Source organism: Labrus mixtus, chromosome 22, assembly GCF_963584025.1.
Source record: "Labrus mixtus chromosome 22, fLabMix1.1, whole genome shotgun sequence".
NCBI lineage: Eukaryota > Metazoa > Chordata > Actinopteri > Labriformes > Labridae > Labrus > Labrus mixtus.
The window spans coordinates 16,771,043-16,791,188 of record NC_083633.1 but is presented as its reverse complement, the minus strand read 5'-3'; the positions used below and the strand labels follow the sequence as shown (position 1 = coordinate 16,791,188).

The following is a 20,146-nucleotide window of genomic DNA, read 5'->3' as shown; positions in this document are numbered from 1 at the left end:
TGTTAGAGTTCTTGTATCAGTCCAAACATACTCACACTTGTGAAAAATAGTTAAGTATTTATTGCAGTTTTTTTTCTTCCTGTATGGCTTGATGCAAGTAAAATGAAGTAAACAGTCAGTGAATCAAAAGGCGGACATCATGTTAAATGCAGCAGCATCATTGAGGGCAATAAAAAAGCAGTATAGAAAAGAGTTCTGGTCATCGAAGTTATCAAATGAATAACCTCTGTCTCCTCTCACATCTCTCCAAATCAGCTGTGAATCAACACATCCGACTCAGACAGATGACCTCTCTCTTTTAACAGCAACATCAGGCCCCTCCTTCTCCTCCATGTCACCTTCACCCCATAATCCCTCTCTGGTGTGTCGGCCACCAAAGTGTCAGGTGGCTGACTACATGGTGGAGTACATGGCTGAGGCAGTAGTACGTGTAAAGATGTGGAGGAACAACTGATCCCTTCTTGTATTACTTTTGGAGTGTCCACATTAGACGGCAGACTAATGCTGCTGACCTCAGTCGTGCTGAACTCATTTAAGGCAAGTATTGAAGCACCAACTGCTGGAACTTTGTATCCCTCTGTCGGTTGAACAGATGGAATTTCCGGCCTATCCAAACATGTGTTTGAGGACCCAGCAGCATCAGAAGCTCTCTCCACATTTCTTCTTCTGATCGTGGTCGACTGTCTCTTTGGTGTTTCTACACACTGCCTACTTGAAACTGTCCTTTTGACGGGGCTTGATCCCCGTGGTTGATTTCCCACATCAGGCACCGCAGCACACTCTGTAGCTTTCTTTGTGCGTGTGCCTTTCGTTCGACGAGACTGGTCTCTTGTCCTTGTCTGAAATGCAAGCGCGGGAAATTTGCACACACTGTTTTTCTTAGAAAGTTGCGTAGAGCTGTCGAGGACGCTTGCAGCTTGGCATCTTCTTCTCCCACGTCTCACCGGAGGCAGAGCAGCAAGTGCGCTGTCAAATTGTGGGCTTACCTAAATGATTAAAAGAAAGAAAATTACGTCAAGTAAGTTACAGAAAGGTCAGGCTTACTGGAGAGAATATGCATGGGAAATACAATCACGTTATTTTATAAAACACCAGTGCAACAAGCTAGGTATAATAATAAAATATTGCCAAACTGCTGGAGGGAATGTGGCGAATCTTATGCAAACTTTGGTCACATTTTTTGGTCCTGTCCATTATTAAAAGTGTTCTGGAACAATATTCAGAGGGAAATCAAAACCATTTTCAATGACGCCACTCACTTGAATACAGACTTCATATTGTTAGGTAAAACAGTGGACAAAATATGTAATGATCAATATTTGTTAAGAATTCTGCGTATAGCAGCACTGAAACAAATAACAAGAAATTGGCTTCAAAAAACATGTCCCTTGATATATAAATGGAGAGAAACAACTCAACAAATATATCAGATGGAAAGTTTAACTTGTGAAATGAGGGGGAACTCAAAACTATCTGAAAAGAGATGGTCTAAATCAGGGATGGGCAACTTTGTTCACAGCAAGGGCCACATTCATTTAATTCTCAATGCCAGAGGGCCAAATTGTAGCATACAAAAAACGATTACAGTCAATTATGTCTCAAATGTAACTCAACATATACCAGTGATCAAATATTATTATGGACATACTTCTGGTTTTCATGATTTCATGGCAGATTTTGTCATGTTTTCTTCATTTTTCCAATTAATTCATGTGTAAAAATTGACCTGAGGGCCACGTTGAGGGTTGATGGGGGCCGCCAGTTGCCCACCCCTGATCTAAATGGTCAACATATGATATATACCTGGAGGTGGTGATGGGGAGAAGGATGATACAGAAACTGTTGAACATTATGGACAATAACATGCATCCCTTACACAATCTCGTGTGTGAACAAAAGAGCGTTTTTAGTGGGAGGCTACGGACAGATTTAAAAATACTTTTTTACCTACTGCAATTGCACTTTATAACGACTCCCCTTTAAGTAAGGACAGAAGACATTTAAACCTTTAAACTTTAGCCTGAGTTGCATATATCATATATCAAACTGTATTGTGGGCTCATGTTTTTTTGTATGGGTGGAATATGTATGTATATATGTGTTGTGTTGTGTGTTTGTATGTATATATGTGTTGTGTGTTTGTATGTATATATGTGTTGTGTTGTGTGTTTGTATGTATGCTGGCTGCTGGAACACCTACATTTCCCTGCTGGGATGAATAAAGTATATCTTATCTTATCTTATATTATGGTAGGAAGGAAATTAACTGAAACTTTGGGATCATGACAATAGGAATGACAGCCACTAAGGGGAGCACTACCTAGGTTTTTTTTTGTCTTGTTCTCTTTCTCTTTTCTTTCTCCTTTGACTCTTCTTCTCTTTCTTTTAATTGAATTGAATTTTTTTTTTTCTTTTTTCATTATTTCATATAACTAACCTGTTTGTTTGCCCTTCCTTAAGATGTTAAATATCGTAGAGAAAGGGAAGAAAACCTTGACGGAGGGAAACATTTATGAATTTATGTCACACAGATCCAAGCTGCTTTAAACAAACTGTAAAACATGTTTCTGTATTGTAAGTGTTATTTTTTTTTTTAGAATTTTCACATCACTGGGGGGACACAACCTTTTTGACACCACACCACTTATAAAAATGTAAAATATTGTCATCTTTATGTTGAATATAAAAAATGTACTGTATGTTAAGACATGATGACAATAAAAAGTAATAAAAACAAAAAGAAAGGTCAGGTTTGGTAACAAATTCAATGGCACATAAAGACACTCTTAAGGTTGATTCTGTTGCACAATGTTGCAGTGTTTGCAACCTCAGAGACACCAAAATAAGACAAATTAACTGACAGGTTACCCAAGAATTGAGAGCTGCTGAGTTATCATGTGTTGCTGTCTCTGTGAAGAATTCTCTTGGGTTGAGTGCTGCTCGAACTTCAGGCACATTTTGCAGTCTGGCTCCACACAAAGACCTCTCCAGGAACAGCAGTGGAGGCTTCTCTGTCTTTGAAGCTTTGCGGGGCATCAATATAAAAACATTCCCTTAAACCTGGTGGAAACAAAACACCCTTAAATCAACACACCGGGTAATCTGCACAGCAATGACTGACTTCTGTTCAGCAATGTTTACCTTTGAACGTTTTCATTCGCAAGTCCGATATTACACATACCTTAATGTGGTTCTTCGTGTAAGATAAGACTCCAATTGCAAACAATTTAAACAGGCATAAGAAGTTAGTAACTCATATCCTATCAAAGGAACGTATTGTTTTTCTTCTTCAAACTACTTGTTCCTCATTATTTCCCCGGTTTCCCCCATGATCGTCTCTGATTGGTCCAATGGGTGTTATACTTAGCTGCTATTGGTTGCACTTTCTTACCACGTGATCAACGTCACGAAGGTAGCACCCACAGCGCCAAAATTCAAATACGTTTCTGAATGGACCAGGCGGCGAATAAATAACACTAAATGGAAGAATATCATTGTAATTATGGATAATTTGATTTAATGTCGAATAGAAAAGGAGTGATTTTTACTACTAGATGGGGTCCAGCCGAGAGGAATTTCCTGAGAAGACACAATAATATGAAGGTTTGGTTTTATTCAGCTTTCGTTTTCGACACTATAATGCTGTGAGCTATGTAGCTGCTAACGCTGACTAGCCACCCTGCTAGCTCACTTATCTTAACTTCCTACATCCGATAAACTCACGTAATCTAACTTTTAAGATTAAGGATTATTTTCCTGGTTTAATGCGTGTGGAAAACAGCTGTGTTCGTCACGTATTGTTCCTCAGAATCTAAAGCCAATCTTCGCTTTGTAAACCGCTGTCATTCATGTGGATCGAACGGATGTTACGCTGAATTCAATGTAATTAATATGACATTTTGATACTTCCATAAATATTCTTCAAATGCACATCGTTTTTACAATGTTTTTTAATGTAGTATAAGCATTAAGAAAGGTGACTTCAATTCGGCATACCTCACACAGACAATAAACTTTTATTTAAATTTTTAAAATAAAAATAAAGCATCAAAACCTACACTGCTATTGTCACAGCTAACTGGTGGGTGATAACTGAATGGGTTCTATAATTTTAGAATTATTAAAAAAAACATATTACTTCTGCTGGGACTTCTATTACCCTGGAGCTGTGGTTATTTTCTTTACTTTAAAAAAAAAAAAGTTACATTTAATTCCGCATAACATTTGGATGTTTGCCAGGGAATCTGCAGCGACATGCAAGTTAACGACTTGTTGTTCTAGAAGGTTTGAGTCGCCAGGAAACACAACTGGTGAATGAAAACAGGCCGCAAGACCAGAGCAACTTCACGACTACACAACTGAAAGACGGATAACCTGGGGGCTGAATTTTTATCTTGTAAATCCATTATTAACACACAGCTCGTCTAACCAGAGTACAGTTTGTTTTTATTGGTGTTTGGTATGAATTGATCTTCCTGTCAAATCTAAATCGGTCAGCCTAAGGAGAAACGGTTTAAATCTAGTTAACTGCCGGTTATCTAGCTAGTAATTTGAATAAGTTGACGGTAAGGATCGTTTGTTTGGCAGCACAGTGTTTTGGCATGTTGCACATTATGGAGTTGGAGATATATTTGTTTATGTATTTAGCAGGTTGATTCAAATGTTGTTTTTTTCTCTGTGTTATTTTGTCACAGAATAAAAGTGAAACCCAAGGAGCATTTTCTGTGATCTGATGACCATGAGACGGAGCCCGAGGAGACCCCTGATCCTCAGAAGAAGAAAGTTGCCCTTTCAGCAGAATGACCCGCCAGCGGTGGAGCAGCAGAGCCAACCGGCTGCGGCAGAACCTCCAAAGCAAGACGCGAGCCGGCCCTTTCCCGCCGGCATCCGCATTATGGATCACCCTACTCAGTCTGACACCCAGGTGGTCGTCATCCCCAAGACGGCCGACCTTCAGAGTGTCATTGGGGCCCTCACGGCTAAAGGCAAAGAGTGCGGCGCCCAGGGACGGAACAAGTTCATCCTTCTCAGTGAAAACGGTAGCCGTGACGACGAGTCTCTGTGTCAGCCTTCTGATGCGTCTACAGGGTCAGTTGGAGAACCAGTGAAGGAGGAGGATATGGACAATTCCCCCGATGTTAAACCTCTCACTGCAATCAAACTTTGTAAGGAAATAACAATTACATTCGATTTTTTTTGGCTCTCTGTTTTCCCATTCTGTATCCAAGTAATAATCCTTTTCTTTTGCTTTTCTTCCGCAGTAAATAAGGACCTGGAGAGCGGTCCGTTAGATAACAGCCTCACCAATATTCAATGGCTGGGCAAAATGAGCACAGCTGCCCTCGAACCATGCCCAGCCAAGCAGATGGCCAACAAGGAAAACCAAAGTTCACAGGTCAGCGGCTCCCTGACGCCTCAGTGTGATTGTGTTCCTGACCTCGGGCGTGTCTCAGCATGACACTTTAAACACCTTAAACACTTAAATGTCACCTCTGTGATTTCTAAAGACCGCCAAAGTACTGCTTTGAGATGATTTGAGGAAGTCAAGAAGTTTTGACTGTCTCCTTTTGTATTTAAGGGTAACTAATATCTTAAAATAAAGCATTTGTGGCAGCACTTTTAAGGAAATTGACATAATTAAGCTGCATGATCTGTGGTGAAATAACCTGCTTGTGAGTCTCTGAACTCATTATGGGTACAATGAAGGTGTAGGATTAGTATTAAATGTTGGAGGGGATAGAGTATAACACATGAATGTTCATAACTGCATTGTGGAAGTAACAACTATTGCAGTGGGTTTTTTTTGTAGTAACTTCCTCTCTTGTTTTTTTTTTTTTGATTTTGCAGGCTCAAAATCCTCAAATGGATGCAGAGCCCGCTCAGCAGCCCATGTCGGAGAGGCCACCGTACTCTTACATGGCCATGATCCAGTTCGCCATCAACAGCAGGAAGACCAGGAGGATGACCCTGAAGGAGATCTACATGTGGATCCAGGACCACTTCCCCTACTTCAGAGAGGTGGCCAAACCGGGATGGAAGGTGAGATCAGGGGACAAGATAACGTCTTTGCGGTATCACTTTATGGAGAGGCACATTTAATGTTTAATCGATGTGTGATTGCAGAATTCCATCCGCCACAACCTCTCTCTGCATGACATGTTCTTACGCGAGACCTCGCCAGATGGGAAGATTTCTTATTGGACCATTCGGCCTGAAGCCAATCGATGCCTCACTCTGGATCAGGTGTACAGGGTGAGTACTTCTTATCACTAGCCGTTTTCACATAATGCCCTCCTGAAAATATCTAGATCATTTCAGGAGAGCAGAGATTCTCCTGACCAGGGGGAGACTATCCCTTTCAGACGGAGAGGGCAGGGGGTCTCCTAAATACAGCTCCTCCTGGATATATCCTGAGTTTTTCAGGAGTTTTCTGCAAGTGTGAAAGCCCTAACGGTCACTCATTTCACATTTAAAACACAAAATCTGTCAAACTGCTTATTTTTATACACACAACAAAAGAGAGTGAATATCTAATGCCATAACATTCCACCATTTTCAGCTTAACTGCCGTGTTTTTTAAATCTTAAGACAGCTGAAGTGATGTAAAACTTGGGTTTTGATTATTTCTTGTTGTTTTCGAGCATTTGTCTTCTGATCTTTATGGTTTTTCTTCTTTCCTCTCTCACTTCACATCTTCCTCCTCAGCCTGGCTGTGACCCAATGACCGCCCCGGTTCCCGTGCCCATGCTTTTATTACCCAACCAAGTAAGATAGATTTTACCCTTCTTTCCATTCTTCCAGGGACACTTTTCATCTGAGAAGTCAGACAGGCAGGAGAACGCAGGAAAGAAAGACAGAAATCAGCAGATGAACATCTTCACTTGACATATTTTTTTTTTTGTGACCAGAAACTTTGACTCAAAGAATGCAGCTGCAGCCGGAGGGAAATCTTTTTGTTGTCGTTGTTGTTGTTGCAGGAGGAGATGAGAGAGAGTAGCTTGCTTTGAGACCATCCTTCACAGCAAGTTGTTTTTAAAGACAGTTTTATCCATCATCTCTTCATAAAAATACAGGGAGAGCTTAAGGACGTTCTTCTTCTGGCGCAAACTAAAAGAGGAGAGCTTAACTTGTCACTTAAATGTAGTCAGGATTGAGAGAGCACAGTGAGGCCCACTCAGGCAATGCACTCCATCTGTATTAAGACATCTTCTGTCCCTTTTTAATTTTTTTTTAAACAGCAACAGAGGAGAATTCTTCCTGATGCCAAAAAAGCTACAACTGGATCCGGTGAGTTTATAAACATGTCAGCCTTTTTTTTATTCTGCAGTCAACAAAATGGACAAAAAAAAAAAAAAAAGTCATTAACGTGGTTGTTGGTTTTTTTTTTTCTAAATCCAGAGAGAAGAATCAAACCTCTCCTCCCTCGGACCGAGTCCTACTTCATTCCCGTCCAGCTCCCCGTCGCCTACATGCAGTCCTCGCAGGCCCAGTTCCCGCCCTTCTGCTCGCAGCCTAAACCGATCGCCTCTCGAGGGGCGAAGAGAGTGCGGATAGCTCCAAAGGTAAAGAATGAACACGCATTGAAGGATCATGAATACCCACTTGAGGTGCTCGGCCCCGTCTGGATTGAATCTTGAAATCAGGTTGTTTAAAAAATTAGATGAGATGTTTTTAGGTTTCCTGGGGGAAGACCCTCAGAGCCAACTTAAAATGTGTCCCCTTCCCTGCTGTGTGACTGAAGTTCATTTCACTTTATGGCCGTATTTAAAGCGTCGACCAGCTTTGAGGATTTTTTTTTTGATTTTTTTGAGTTTGCAAGTTTCCTCATAAAATGAATCAATCGATGTTTTATATATTTTCCGTCTTTTTCCGTCTCGTTCCAATAATAATAATAATAATAATGTCTGTTGGTGTGTGTGTGTGTGTGTGTGTGTGTGTGTGTGTGTGTCAGGTGAACCAAAGTGATGTCCCAGGCCCGGGGGTGTTTCCTCAGAAGAACAAAGACCTGAAGCTGGCCATGAAGGAGGAGCCTGTTTGTGTTCCCATTCCAGGCGGAACTCCGACGTCCCTGTCGACGAGACAGGTCAGCGGCTCTCGTCGCAAACAGCGCCTGGTCCACTCTCTGAACGAGGAGCCCGTCCTCCTCTGCCCCGAGAACACTTTCTTCGACTCCGGCGTGGTCTCCGACGTGTCCACTTTCCAGGACATGCGAGACGCCGAGCTCGACGTGAGCAGGAGCCCGGATCGGGAGTTCTCCTTCAAAACCCCCATCAAAAGCACCAACCACCTCACATCCTCCACGCCGAGCAAGCCCCCTTGTAGCGCCCCACCCGAGCCTTGGAAGGTGACCCCCGTCGGCAAAGAGAGCGCGGGCGTTCTGGACTTCAGCCCCATCCGCACGCCAGGCGGTCCGGCGGTCACGCCGCGGCACGACTACACCACCTTCAGCTTCAACGGCACCCCCTTCAAAGACTGGCCCCTGTTCAGCTCCCCGCGAGAGCTGCTCAACTCCGCCCCCTCCAGAGCGGCCGCGCCCACAGACTCTCCTCTGGAGTGCTTCCGGAGCAGCTGCTCCAGAGAGCTGCTGCAGGCGGGGAGCTCCACGGCCGCCAACCGCTCCATCACAGAGGGTCTGGTCCTGGACACCATGAACGACAGCTTGAGCAAGATCCTGGTGGACATCAGCTTCTCCTGCATGGACGACGAGGACCTGGGCACGGCCAACATCAGCTGGTCCGAGTTCATCCCGCAGTTTAAGTAGCCTGATGACACTTTGACTTACACAGATTGGTGGTCAGAGGTTTTCCAGAACAATTTAGGAGGGGAAGTGAGACGCTCAGAAAGAGGTAAAGCAGATGTAAATGTCGAGTAAAATGACAAATAGTGTTCTGTGTTTATGACGACTAAAGCGACTACATTGAATAAGGGCACAACATTGTTTATTTGTACTGATAACAGAAGTTATTCAACCCCAAATACATGCAGCTACACACCATAAACTTCAGCTAAGTCCGAAAAAGGGCATATTCCAAGGACATCATCGATACCGAGGAGAAGTTGAGTTGATTGCTTTGGAGAAAACAAAGATCTTAAGGTAAAAACTCCCATTTTTTTACAATCTGACATGTTTGTCTCTTCAACTGTGAGGGGAAAAAAACATTTACTCTGATTGTTTAAAGCTGAATATACCTCCAATTTGAGTATTTTATAGTATTAGGGCCACTTCAAGAAGGAAAGATCTAAAATATGGAGATTAAAGTCGTGTATTTACGAGAATGACGTGGTTAAGATGTCTAAGTCTAAAGCCTCCGTTTAGCTGCCTTTGTTGTCCTTCTGAAGCTTCTGCTTTGGCTCTAACACTCTCATAAACTTCATTTATTGAAAAGTCGATTGGAGCTCATTTACACCTGCTTTACATTCTCCTGGATATTTATTTACACGTCTGCTTGGAATAAAGTCCGACGTTTAAACTAATCACAGCCACATTCTGTATTTACGTTTCTTTCCTCACATCTGAGCGTTCAGAAATTCTTCCATCACTCGTTTACTCGCCTCTCTTTTTCCACAAACACTTCCACTCGGTTTCCTCCTCACTTCCTGTCCCCTTCGTCCGTGCTCCTAAAGGAATCGCTCGTCAATAACAACATGTCTTTAAGTGTCTTTTTGTAAGTTGATTTTGCACATTTTAATATATAAATTTAGCTTTTACATATGTAAATTGAAAGACAATATATTGCCTTGTTAAGCCAGCAAGAGGCTTCTGGGCCGTCTGGGATCCATGTTTTAGACTTTAGACTGTAAGGCAGGAATATTTAGCAATAAGCAATGACATAAATAATACAAATAGCACTAACAGCAGTAGGTTGTGTCTGTACATTTATAGTAGAACTGTCTTTCCCATGTAACAGTGTGTGGTCATCAGTAGCATGTAAGGGCACTTGGTAGCTGCAGAGAGGAGCAGTGACTCCTCTTGTCAACACCATCGTCTTTGGCGACAGAATCCTGAATGTTTGTGTCTTTTAAACGGGAGATTGAATAAGAGGATTTTATTTTTGTTCTGTAAGCACACTTTGAACCCAGGGAAAGGTTTCAGTTAATGCTGCACCATCTTGAAAAGGAAAAGAACGAGAGTTTAAAAAACTTTTTAAATGCCACAAAATAATGTATGGCTTAATTCTAGGGTTTTCTAACATGTGTGTTCAACGTCTTCCGAGCATGCGCCTCGTTCTGTTTCCACGACTGTCCAATCAATCCGATGGTGTCGGTGCCTCACGCAGTACGACTTTTTCATGAAGTCGTGTTTTGGACCATTAGCATGCTTTGATTCACTCTGACAGCTCACGTTTAATTAATCAATGTCGATACTAGACGAGGTGCAATTTCTACAACCAGGTTTGCAGTTTGCAGTGTTGAAACCTTGTATTTCTGTACGGTGTCTGTAAAACCACAAAGCAAGGTCGGGCTATTTGTATTTATGTGGGAATAAAAGTTGAAACCATTTGTAGAATGCTTCTGTGATTCAAATACGACTTTAATGTTACATTCAGGACTTGGTATTAAAAAAAAAAAAAAAGAGAAAGCAAGAAAGATTATAATTCAAGTATATTCTACGAGAAAAGTCAGATACGCCGTCTTTTCTCAGCAGTGGTTTTCACATATTAAGAGTTCTTCTAGTATCAAACACTTGGTACACTCTGACAGTAAAGATGGTGTTCAAGCAGTGTGTCAGTAGAAAGCGGTGTTTAGCTTCTTCAGTAAGTCTGGACCTCCTGCTGTGCCACTTCCAGGAGGATCTGTAGCTGCTTGCTGCAGTAATCTGGAAACATTGAAGACACAAATGGAAGTAAAAGGTGTTAAATTCTAGGCAAAAGTAGGATAAAGATCAAAGAGTAAGTGGCAGATGTTAAATTGACAAGGAAAATATTTTAGTTTAGGACTGAAAAGGTTTTTGTTTTTTTTATCCTAGACAAATTATTGTGTGAGAAAAGTGTATTTTCCTTAATGGCATTTGTCAAAGCACAATTAATGTTCAAATTTGCTACAAAACTGTCTCAATTTTTAAGATAAGATAATCCTTTATTTATCCCACAACGGGGAAATTTACATTGTTACAGCAGCAAAGAGCCAAGATTGCAAACAAAAAGTGAACACAGTACAATTTAAATTTAAAAGAAAAAAAAATGTACAAAAAAATAGATAGATACCACAATATAGATTTAAAAAAAATAGATCAGCTGAGCTGCAGTTTTGACAAAAATGTTGTCAGAATATTCAGTGTAAACCCTTAGACCTGTTTTAAAGGAGCAATATGTAAGAAATGGAATAAAAGCAGATTTTGAGTATGACTCACCGAAGATGCGTCTCCATCTTTTGGGCAAGCGATATCTGTGGATGGTGACGTAGTAAACGGGGACCCCTGTCAGCGTTAGAGCACAGCTATTACCCGTGTTCCAGGGGTCCGAGTACAGAGACAGACCCACGATGAAGAAGCAGACCACCGTGAAGGTGACGGCGATGACCAGCGGCACCTTTTTGGGGGTGGTTCAGAAAGAGCAAACAACACCGTTTGGAGAACAGCAAACATCATGTTGCTTTTTTTTTTTTTTAATTTTTTATGTGAAGCACTTACTGCTGCATTATTTTTTTGTATGGAAATAAAGTTTGATTGACTAGATAGTTTTGTGACTGCTGACACACTCACTTTGAAAGGTCTCGGGTGAAGGGGGAAGCGGTATCGGTGGATGAGCAGCCCTAAGGTTGCCAGGGCGATGAAGAACCAGCGGGAAAAGGAGGCAAAGTTGATGAGCTGGTAGATCTCCCCTGAGAGTAACATCAGGACCACCAGGGGGTACTGCAGACACACAACATAGCTTCAACGCCATAGAAATACTCAGTCTACTTCTGTTGTTTAATACAGTTTAGATTCAGAGTGTAGATTTACCAGTAACATCACCGCAGGTAAAGGTGTGTGTCTGCGGATGTGAATCATGGAGAAGATTGGAGGCCAGTGCCCCTCTCTGGCTCCCACAAACAGCATCCTGTAACACAAACGGTACGCCTTACACGCCTTAATCTGGTGGGATTGTGATTTTAAGCGCATACATGGATGGACAGAAATAGTCTGTCTGGGCCTAAATTACCTGGGAGCCCCAAAGAAGCCGCCGTTCAGAGCTCCAAGGCAGGACAGGGCCACTAAAATGGGGATGACAGACGACAAGCCCTGGAGAGCACGGTTTGCAAACGTCTGAAGAGGCAGATTTAGACGAACATTTCAACACACAAATCTCCCATCATGTGGTTCATTTATCTTTTTCTTCTGGACTACAAGTACTGACCACAGCCACGGCATCAGATATCAGCAGCTCAGCGGGAGTCATCACGGTGTAGTAGGCCACATTAACAAGCACGTAGAAGACTGTCACTGTCACCATGGAGCAGATTATTGCCAGAGGGATGGTTCTGACAAACAGAGGAGGCATGCAGAGAGACATGAAGGTGCTTTCAAAGCAATGTGTAGATAGATAGAGTGAGATGTGAGATGTAGATACCTGTTGGGGTTTATGACCTCTTCTGTGATAAAGTTCAGATAAAACCTAAAGGAAAGAAGCAATTTCATGTATGATAAAGAGCAAAATGTAAGATTCATTTTTGAATTTTTGTGCCTTTAATGGATAGATAGGACAGTGGATAGAGTCAGAAATCAGGGAGAGAGAGAGAGAAAGGGAATGACATGCAGGAGGGAGGCCACAGGTGGAGGGTGAACCCGGGCCGCCCACTTGGGACGACAGCCTCCATACATGGGGCGTACGCACTAACCACTGCGCCACCAGCGCCCCAAAAGTTTTCTGTTTTTTGACTGCTGTAAATGTTTGCTTTACCAGCCACCGTAGGCATACAGGCCGTTGTAGAAGGCCAGAGGTAATTTGTCCAGCGTTAACGATTCAACCTCGAAACCATTCTGGAAGTTCTCGGTTTTTCCTGAAAAGGAGAGAAAGATGGAGGCTCAATGTAAATACAGCAAATGTAGTGAGGAACCTTTGTAGTGGTGCTGGTTTTTACACTGTTATTAAGAGACATGCTTCTCTACCACTTGGGGTGTGATACAAAGTTATAGCTCTTTAAAGCTTCTGTAAACAGTGTCCTCTCACCTTTGGCTAGTGCGATCACACCAGGGATGATGATTAGTACCAGAGCAAACATCTTGATGAACGTCAAGGCGACCTGAGTGCGAGAAGCCATGGTCACACTCCAGCAGTTGATAGCCACAACAAATGCTACAAAAGAAAAAAAAAACACAAAGACAATAAAGGTTTAGATTCAAATATTGCACTGCAAAGAGATCTGAGAACAATAATAAGGTAGGAGGGACGATATTAAGAAAACACTTACTCAGTCCGAGGATGCTGACAAGCTTGATCAGCGCTGTTGGAGCGGCACAAGGTTCAAAGAACGGCTCCACCACGTAGCGACCAAAAGCTAGGGACACATAGGAGGCCACGGCTGGTCTAGAAAATAGAAAATCTGCTAGTTATGGAAAGCATTCTGACTTATCCTCTACTAATTATGCATCCAGTACGAGCTTTCTCTAATGTCTTTCCCCTCCAACTCAGGGCCAACCAGGCAGCTAGCAGTTGTGGGTAATTAAAACAACTAACAAACCTGATAAATAAGAACTCAACCCAGAGTCGTAAAAAGGCGGGAAGTGGCCCCAGTGTCTCCAGTAGGTAAGTGTAGTGGCCCCCTGACTTTGTAAAACTGGTGCCCAGCTCCGCGTAGCACAAGGCCCCTGATGTAGCAGAACATAGACCAGGAAATAAAACATAGCATAGCATGTTAGCATTGTCAGTATAATCCATTAATAATCAATCATATGAGCATATAAGCCTACAAATGTTAGCATGTTGCAGAAAGTGGACTCGCAGAGATGCTAGGATCAATGGAAAAGTTCACTAAAAAAACAGCTAAACCAAAGCAGTCTTGTTACTGTGAAACTTAAAAAAAAGAAAAATTGCAGCAAAACATTCAGGTGTGTGTTGGTTGTCTTCTGTCCATGTTTAAGTCTGCAGTGTAGTTTAGTAATTAGATATAAAAATTAACATTACAATTATAGATTGATTGAAAATGCAATGAAATACATTTTTAAAGGAGCAATGTGTAACTCTGACACCTAGTGTTTAAAATGGGTACTGCAGTCCAAATTCAAAACATTTAAGAGAGGTGTCTCCCCCTGATTTAATTTAGTAGATATCTTACATATTGCTCCTTTAAATCTAAATAAAAACATATTTTATCATTTAAAAATACAAAAAAAGTTCAAAAGTATCTAAAAGGTCACTTTTATCACCAAATCTAAATTAACACATGTAAAAATAACGATAAATAACAGATAAATCACTCCATCATTCCTCTTACCAAACAAGGAGAGGACCCCGCAGAGTGCCCACACCAGCAGGGACAGCCCCACGCTGCCACTGTTCAACAGGACTCCCTTGGGTGCGATGAAGATCCCACTGCCCACGACTGTACCGATGATGAAGGACGTCGCCGGCAGCAGGCCGATCTCCCTCCGCAGATGCACCACCTTTTCCTCCGGCTTCTCCGCCTTGCCTCCATCGTCCTCTTTCTTCACTTCCATTTCTGTCTGACTGTAGGTTCCGCTTGGAAAGCACAAACTGTGCACATTGAGTTTTCTTCACTTCTGCTACTTTCAGGGTCAACGTCATGGGATATTTTTCCTGCATAACTACAAGCTTACCTCTTCTTGGACTGTTGCTGCAGCCAATACTTTCACACGTCTCAATCTGTTGATTTTCCCCACAATCACCAATCACCTGTCCTTGTTTGGCTTCCTGTTAACCCTTCTGTGGTGCACATTTGCTACACGTTCTTTAAATGTGCATTAAACTGTGGCAGAGAGAGACGACACAAGCCACACAACATACTCCCCTCTCCCCCTCTCTCTGCATGTTTTTCTCCCCTCATTGGCTCTTAGCCATTCCAGCCCCCCTAAAAGCCTGAGCGGGGAACAAAGCCAGCAGTCTCCCAAGCTTCGGAAAGTAATTATAGCAGTTTAAAGTCTCCACACTTTCCTACATTGTGTGTGCGTGTGTACAGCTTGAGAGAGACCTTTGGGGCTCTGGGGGAAAGGGGTCAGGGTGCTGTGGAGGCAGCTGCACAAACTGCAGGAGGCCTATGTTCAACAACAACATTTGGACTTTTTTTGTTTTTGTTTTTGTCTTGTGCCCTCAAACGTCCTGATTTACAAAATATTTCATGCGGCTTAAGCAAAACCTGAAATACTTGTCGCAATGTGTCTGCCAAGATCATTATGAGAGGCAACAGTAAACAATGAAAAAACTCAAAGGCCACATTAGCTTCATTTCTCTTGTTTTCTTTACTTGACTGATCACTCCATGAATGTCAGTTTCGCTCCATCTGGCAGAGCGATAGCTGTGCTTGTTAAAATTCCTCCACACAGAGTTCTGCACAGACCAGGAAGGGTCACTCAGTCAAAAATATGTAATTATATCAAGTGTTTAAAATTGCAATCAGATGCCAGGAGATGTCACCTCAATGCGTTTAAAATGCACATACTGTATGTGCCTGCACGGGCTCTGCGTTCCAATTGGCTCCGAGGGGACGGGTCTTCTTAGTGTCCCAAAGGTCAAAAAGAAGACAGTTGGTGGGCAGGCTTTTTCTGTGGTATTTAAAAAATATATATTTTAAGCTCTAAGGAAGTAGCAACATGTAAAAAATGTTGTTTATTGATAGCTAATCTGCTGTTTTGTAATGTATCTATAGTTTGCATTACTTTGTACAGATGTTGTATCATCCTTATCTTTAGAGAACACATTAAAAATCTGCTGTTTGACCAGCAGAGGGCGCTACATTTATTCGACTTTCTAGGTGTTAGTTTACTCAAAAAGCTGGCTGCACTTTGCTTTCTCTCCACAAGATGGCGACCTCATCTCACCCTGCGTGTTTTTTCATCACTCAGTCTCACAGTAACTCTAGTTATCTTCCAGGTGAGGCCCTGGGCCAACTTCAGCATCACACTGTGAAATCCCTGGGCTGGTTTTGAAATTAGCCCCCCCCCCCCTCCCTCAGCGGGGTAACCCAGCTGCAACACACATACATACACACACACACACACACACACACACACACACACACACACACACACACACACACACACACACACTACATGTACAGAAACTTCTGCTCTGTTCACACTCCCTCAGTTCAAACCCGCCTGAGGCCGGGACGGCGGTGCTACATGTGTGATGGGAGTCTGATGGGTGATTGTGAGACTGTATTACTTAAAGGGGGGTGTGTTCATGTCATCTGAACGTGCTCGATCAATATTAATCTGTCAGGCGGGGGGAATTTATGTCCCTGCATGACAGAGTGCTTCTCCATATTGCACTGCATTAATCTGACGGAGCTGTGATGTAATCAACAAAAGCATTCGCAAGAATATGAAGTCCTTCAATTGACTAACATCCCTTCAGTCTTTCTATTTTTCTATTTTTCCCAACATGAACAGAAATGAATTCCCTTTTTTTCTTCCTACCAATTTGTGAAATATATTTCCATTCGAGCATCAGTTCATAAAACCCACCACAGTGCTGTGCCATTCTACTCCTTTCTAGAATCAAGCTGGCTGACCAAAATGCTTTAGCGGCAAACTAGTTGCTAGGAGACACCCCCTCCCTTCCATGTTGATGTCTGAGTTTGCCCATTATTAAATTGTGAGTGTGTGTGTATTTAATAGAGTGTGAATGAGAGAGGCTGAATTAAAAGTCCAGCATTTAGATAGACTATGGTTTAAAAAAAATCAGAAACACTTGATGATCAAAATCTTTAAGGATGTACTTTGTATAATTTGTTGAGAACCAAGTGATAGCAACAGTCAATGGAAACAAAAAAAACATCAACAAATTAACGTCTGGGTTCAAAATCAGACCGGAAGTCAGAATAAAAATCTATATAACGGGCTGATCCAACTTGAACTTGAATTCCCTCTTGCCACCAGAAACATGAAGCTTGATTCTGACATTTTGTCCAGAAGCAGACTCTGTGCCTCCTCACACGAAGGAGCAGATACCGGTCCTGCTGCTGGATTCATTTCCCTTCTACGGCCCTGTCCAGCTCTCTTCATGTAACTGTCGGTCTCCTGGTCTCCCACGCTCTTGAGGCTGTGCTGGGAGAGAAAAAGCAACCCGTCTTGGGACCACACCTAGTGGTGTGCCATGATCCTGGAGGAGAATGACTCTCTGTGTAACCTGATTGGTACGGCCTCATGCTACAAGGAGTGACAAGAGTGACCACCACGTGGAAAACCATTCCCTTTATGGGGGGGTTGTCTTGCTTTTTTATTTTAAGTTTCACACAGAGTGACCGATTCTCATTGTTTACCTCGAACACCTTCAAGAGCGATCTTCAAAAAAAAGAATCTGCTGTCAGAAACAGCTGTTTTGTTCAGTTACCTTCATCACCTCACACATATTTAGACTTCACTTCTTTCCCGCCTTGTTGAATTTGTTTGTTGTCCCTTGTGTATCCCCGTAATCACGTTTGTGTGCTCGTAAATGGCATCAATTTCCTCTATTGCCACGCGGTTGCTGTTAAGTACGGGGTTTACTCTCAGGAAAAAGCCTCTGCTTGGATTCAGCGCAGCGGAAGCCTTCCTGCAGTTTCCCTCAACTTTGCTCAAAGCGTGCATATGGAGGGTAGGAGGAGATGCACGGGTGTGGGATGTTGTTGTCGTCATATGTGTAACCTCTCGTTTTGTGTATTACACTGCGAAAGACACTGATGTTTACAACCAGCACACTTCCTCTCTCAATCTGAAGTGGGGCTTGAGTATGTTTCCTAAACATTTAAAACTAGCGTTATATTTCTACGTGCAGATTAAAACGACATCCAGCCACTTGTTGTAGTGAAACTAAACACATTATTGATCTTGCCTGTGTGGCATAGATCATGTTTATTTCCCCTCATACTGACTCTGCAGCTCCTTATCTTGATTACTCTGATGGCCGACGGCGGTTTATTTCTTTATTTTTTGCTGTTGTTTGCGTGGATGAGAAACCGCAGCGATACCTTTATGAAATATATTTGCCGTGTAGAGGTCTCAGCTCATAAAAGCACCATTTATCAAACACACAATTCATGAGAAAGATTAAATCACAGCCTCTACGGTGAAGCAACACAACACTGGTTACACTCAGTGGAAGTGGTCTAACTCACTGAAAAACACTTTTCATTTAAAAGGAGAACAGGTTTTTGTTGTTGTTGGTTGTGTTCGAATGCAGAGGGGAATATTGGACTCCAAAAATGATCAAACTTAACATATCACACAAACTCCATCATATCTTCATTGGTTTACTCTGGGGAGGGTTTTTTCCACTGCAACACTCGAAGCTAGCCAAACAGCTCTCACAGGTAGTTGTTGAGGTTTTATGAAAGTGATAGTGGACATATAATAGAATACATTTGAGAGAAAAGGGAGAGCCTTTACTCTTGCCAGACTCTATTGATTCTCTCCTCCAGACCTTCCTGTGAGGATGGTCGGTCCAGAAACGTAGTCATGAATAAATCATGGGGCAGCAAAGCATGAAAGAAAAATGTAAATGAGGATTTGATTGTCTAAAGGTGAAAAGAAAAGCCAAAGATCTGCTAAAAAAAAAATGTTCTGAACATGGCTTTTTTCAAGATAACAGCAATGTCTTTATTCTTCTTCATTCTGTATGATTTTGTCCATATCTGTGGGTGTGAGGACCCCCGATAGGATAAAGTTTCTTCTAGAGTCCCAGTTGCCCCGCTGAGGCAATCGCTCGGGGCACGCTGTATGATTGTGCTCAACAGGTTTTCACAAGGTGCTACAATGGGAGACCTGAGTGCAAATGGTGGATTATTGACATTCATCTCGGCCACTGCAGCTGACCTTTGTGTCTCCATACGTTATTCTGCTGTTAATGAGGAGGAAGTCGATTTCATCTCACTCCCAGGGCTGCGGAATTTAAATTGTCGGGCTGCAATTCTTGCTTTTTGTTGGACTCGTCTGCGGCTTTGGATGGAAAAAGTTAAAGGGGTTTGACAAAAATAGGACAGAAGGAATAAGAAGAATGGTTTACACCAATTATATGGTCAGATGTTGGGATACTACCGAAATCTAGTCACATTTACAACGCTTTTGTCGATGCCAATGACGATCCTACCATATATATAGTCTTCTCACAGTGAGACTAGGTTGGACATAGGGGTTGTAAATCCACTGAAATGAGCTCGACCCTGGTCAAACGCCACCATGGGTCGATGGGATCTGACCTTCCATGATGAAGTGGGAAATGATCCGGGGTTTTAAAAATGCATTTAGCTTTCTATTCCATTGTGTTCCTGGACGCTCTCAAGAGAGGGACCGCTCGTTGACCTTCAGCCCCATGATGTTCACGTTGTCCTGAGGATTCGGCGCATGGATCTCAATTTGAACTTGCAATTCAAATTTGTATTCCCAAAAGACTGGCGAAAATAGCATTGAAACCCGTTGTTTTCCATTATTCAAATGGAATATTCATAATTTGTAAATGATTAAACAGCAGTTCCACCACAGGGATGGAAACGAAGCTACGACCTCACTACCCGTTTGTACTTTTACACTCAAGGTCTAAGCACTGTTTACAGGGAGGCTTTGCTTTTGAAGCAAAACAATGCCCGCTGACACTGACTGGCTTCATTTTGTTTTCTATCCTTGAAGGTTTGTTCTTCAAATGTGTGTTTCCTGACACTTCAACACGAGCCATCATAGAGTTTCTTCATAGCCACAGGCGAGGGGAAAAAGAAGCTGTAAGTATTCTGTGGTAGGTTGACTGGATCAAATGTAGAAAACATTAAAGTGTGTTTCAGGAAGGTTAGAGCAGTTAGACCAGGAAGATAAGAAGCAACAGATTGTTGCTGGTTGTTCATGTTGATAGCCTAAAGATTAGGGAATCTCAAAAGTGTGAGGAAAAGAGCCAGCATGGCATATGCAACTTTTGAGAATGAGTTGCTTGTATGCAAGTAATGCCGCATTCTATAAAAGTCATCCCTTCCTCTTGTGTGTTTTTTCTGAATTATAGCATCCATTAGTATTTATGGTTTGTAG

The 20,146-nt window shown here is 42.2% G+C and overlaps 3 protein-coding genes across 4 annotated transcripts; 1 reads left to right on the top strand and 2 right to left on the bottom strand.

The window, feature by feature from the left end:
• Nucleotides 1-47: 47 nt before the first annotated feature.
• rhno1 (RAD9-HUS1-RAD1 interacting nuclear orphan 1) lies at nucleotides 48-3,312 on the bottom strand. The gene is made up of 3 exons (XM_061030171.1): nucleotides 3,182-3,312; nucleotides 2,869-3,060; nucleotides 48-986 (listed from the first exon to the last, which is right to left on the bottom strand). The coding sequence occupies exons 2-3, from the start codon at nucleotides 3,034-3,036 to the stop codon at nucleotides 252-254; spliced, it is 903 nt and encodes a 300-aa protein (XP_060886154.1). The 5' UTR covers nucleotides 3,037-3,060; nucleotides 3,182-3,312; the 3' UTR covers nucleotides 48-251.
• Nucleotides 3,313-3,421: 109 nt separating this feature from the next.
• On the top strand, nucleotides 3,422-10,500 carry foxm1 (forkhead box M1). The gene is made up of 9 exons (XM_061029554.1): nucleotides 3,422-3,603; nucleotides 4,695-5,165; nucleotides 5,262-5,395; nucleotides 5,848-6,039; nucleotides 6,124-6,252; nucleotides 6,706-6,765; nucleotides 7,239-7,287; nucleotides 7,399-7,562; nucleotides 7,952-10,500. The coding sequence occupies exons 2-9, from the start codon at nucleotides 4,733-4,735 to the stop codon at nucleotides 8,759-8,761; spliced, it is 1,971 nt and encodes a 656-aa protein (XP_060885537.1). The 5' UTR covers nucleotides 3,422-3,603; nucleotides 4,695-4,732; the 3' UTR covers nucleotides 8,762-10,500.
• A 64-nt stretch (nucleotides 10,501-10,564) lies between these two features.
• si:ch73-352p4.8 (cystine/glutamate transporter) lies at nucleotides 10,565-15,020 on the bottom strand. Of its 2 annotated transcripts, none has more exons than XM_061029555.1 (13): nucleotides 14,756-15,020; nucleotides 14,413-14,672; nucleotides 13,660-13,786; nucleotides 13,390-13,505; nucleotides 13,149-13,274; nucleotides 12,879-12,978; nucleotides 12,549-12,593; nucleotides 12,336-12,459; nucleotides 12,141-12,244; nucleotides 11,942-12,038; nucleotides 11,702-11,851; nucleotides 11,351-11,528; nucleotides 10,565-10,816 (listed from the first exon to the last, which is right to left on the bottom strand). In XM_061029555.1, the coding sequence occupies exons 2-13, from the start codon at nucleotides 14,633-14,635 to the stop codon at nucleotides 10,752-10,754; spliced, it is 1,455 nt and encodes a 484-aa protein (XP_060885538.1). In that variant the 5' UTR covers nucleotides 14,636-14,672; nucleotides 14,756-15,020; the 3' UTR covers nucleotides 10,565-10,751. The 2 variants fall into 2 exon arrangements, with proteins under 2 accessions (XP_060885538.1, XP_060885539.1); XM_061029556.1 differs by having other exon boundaries at nucleotides 14,413-14,657.
• Between the last annotated feature and the right edge of the window lie 5,126 nt (nucleotides 15,021-20,146).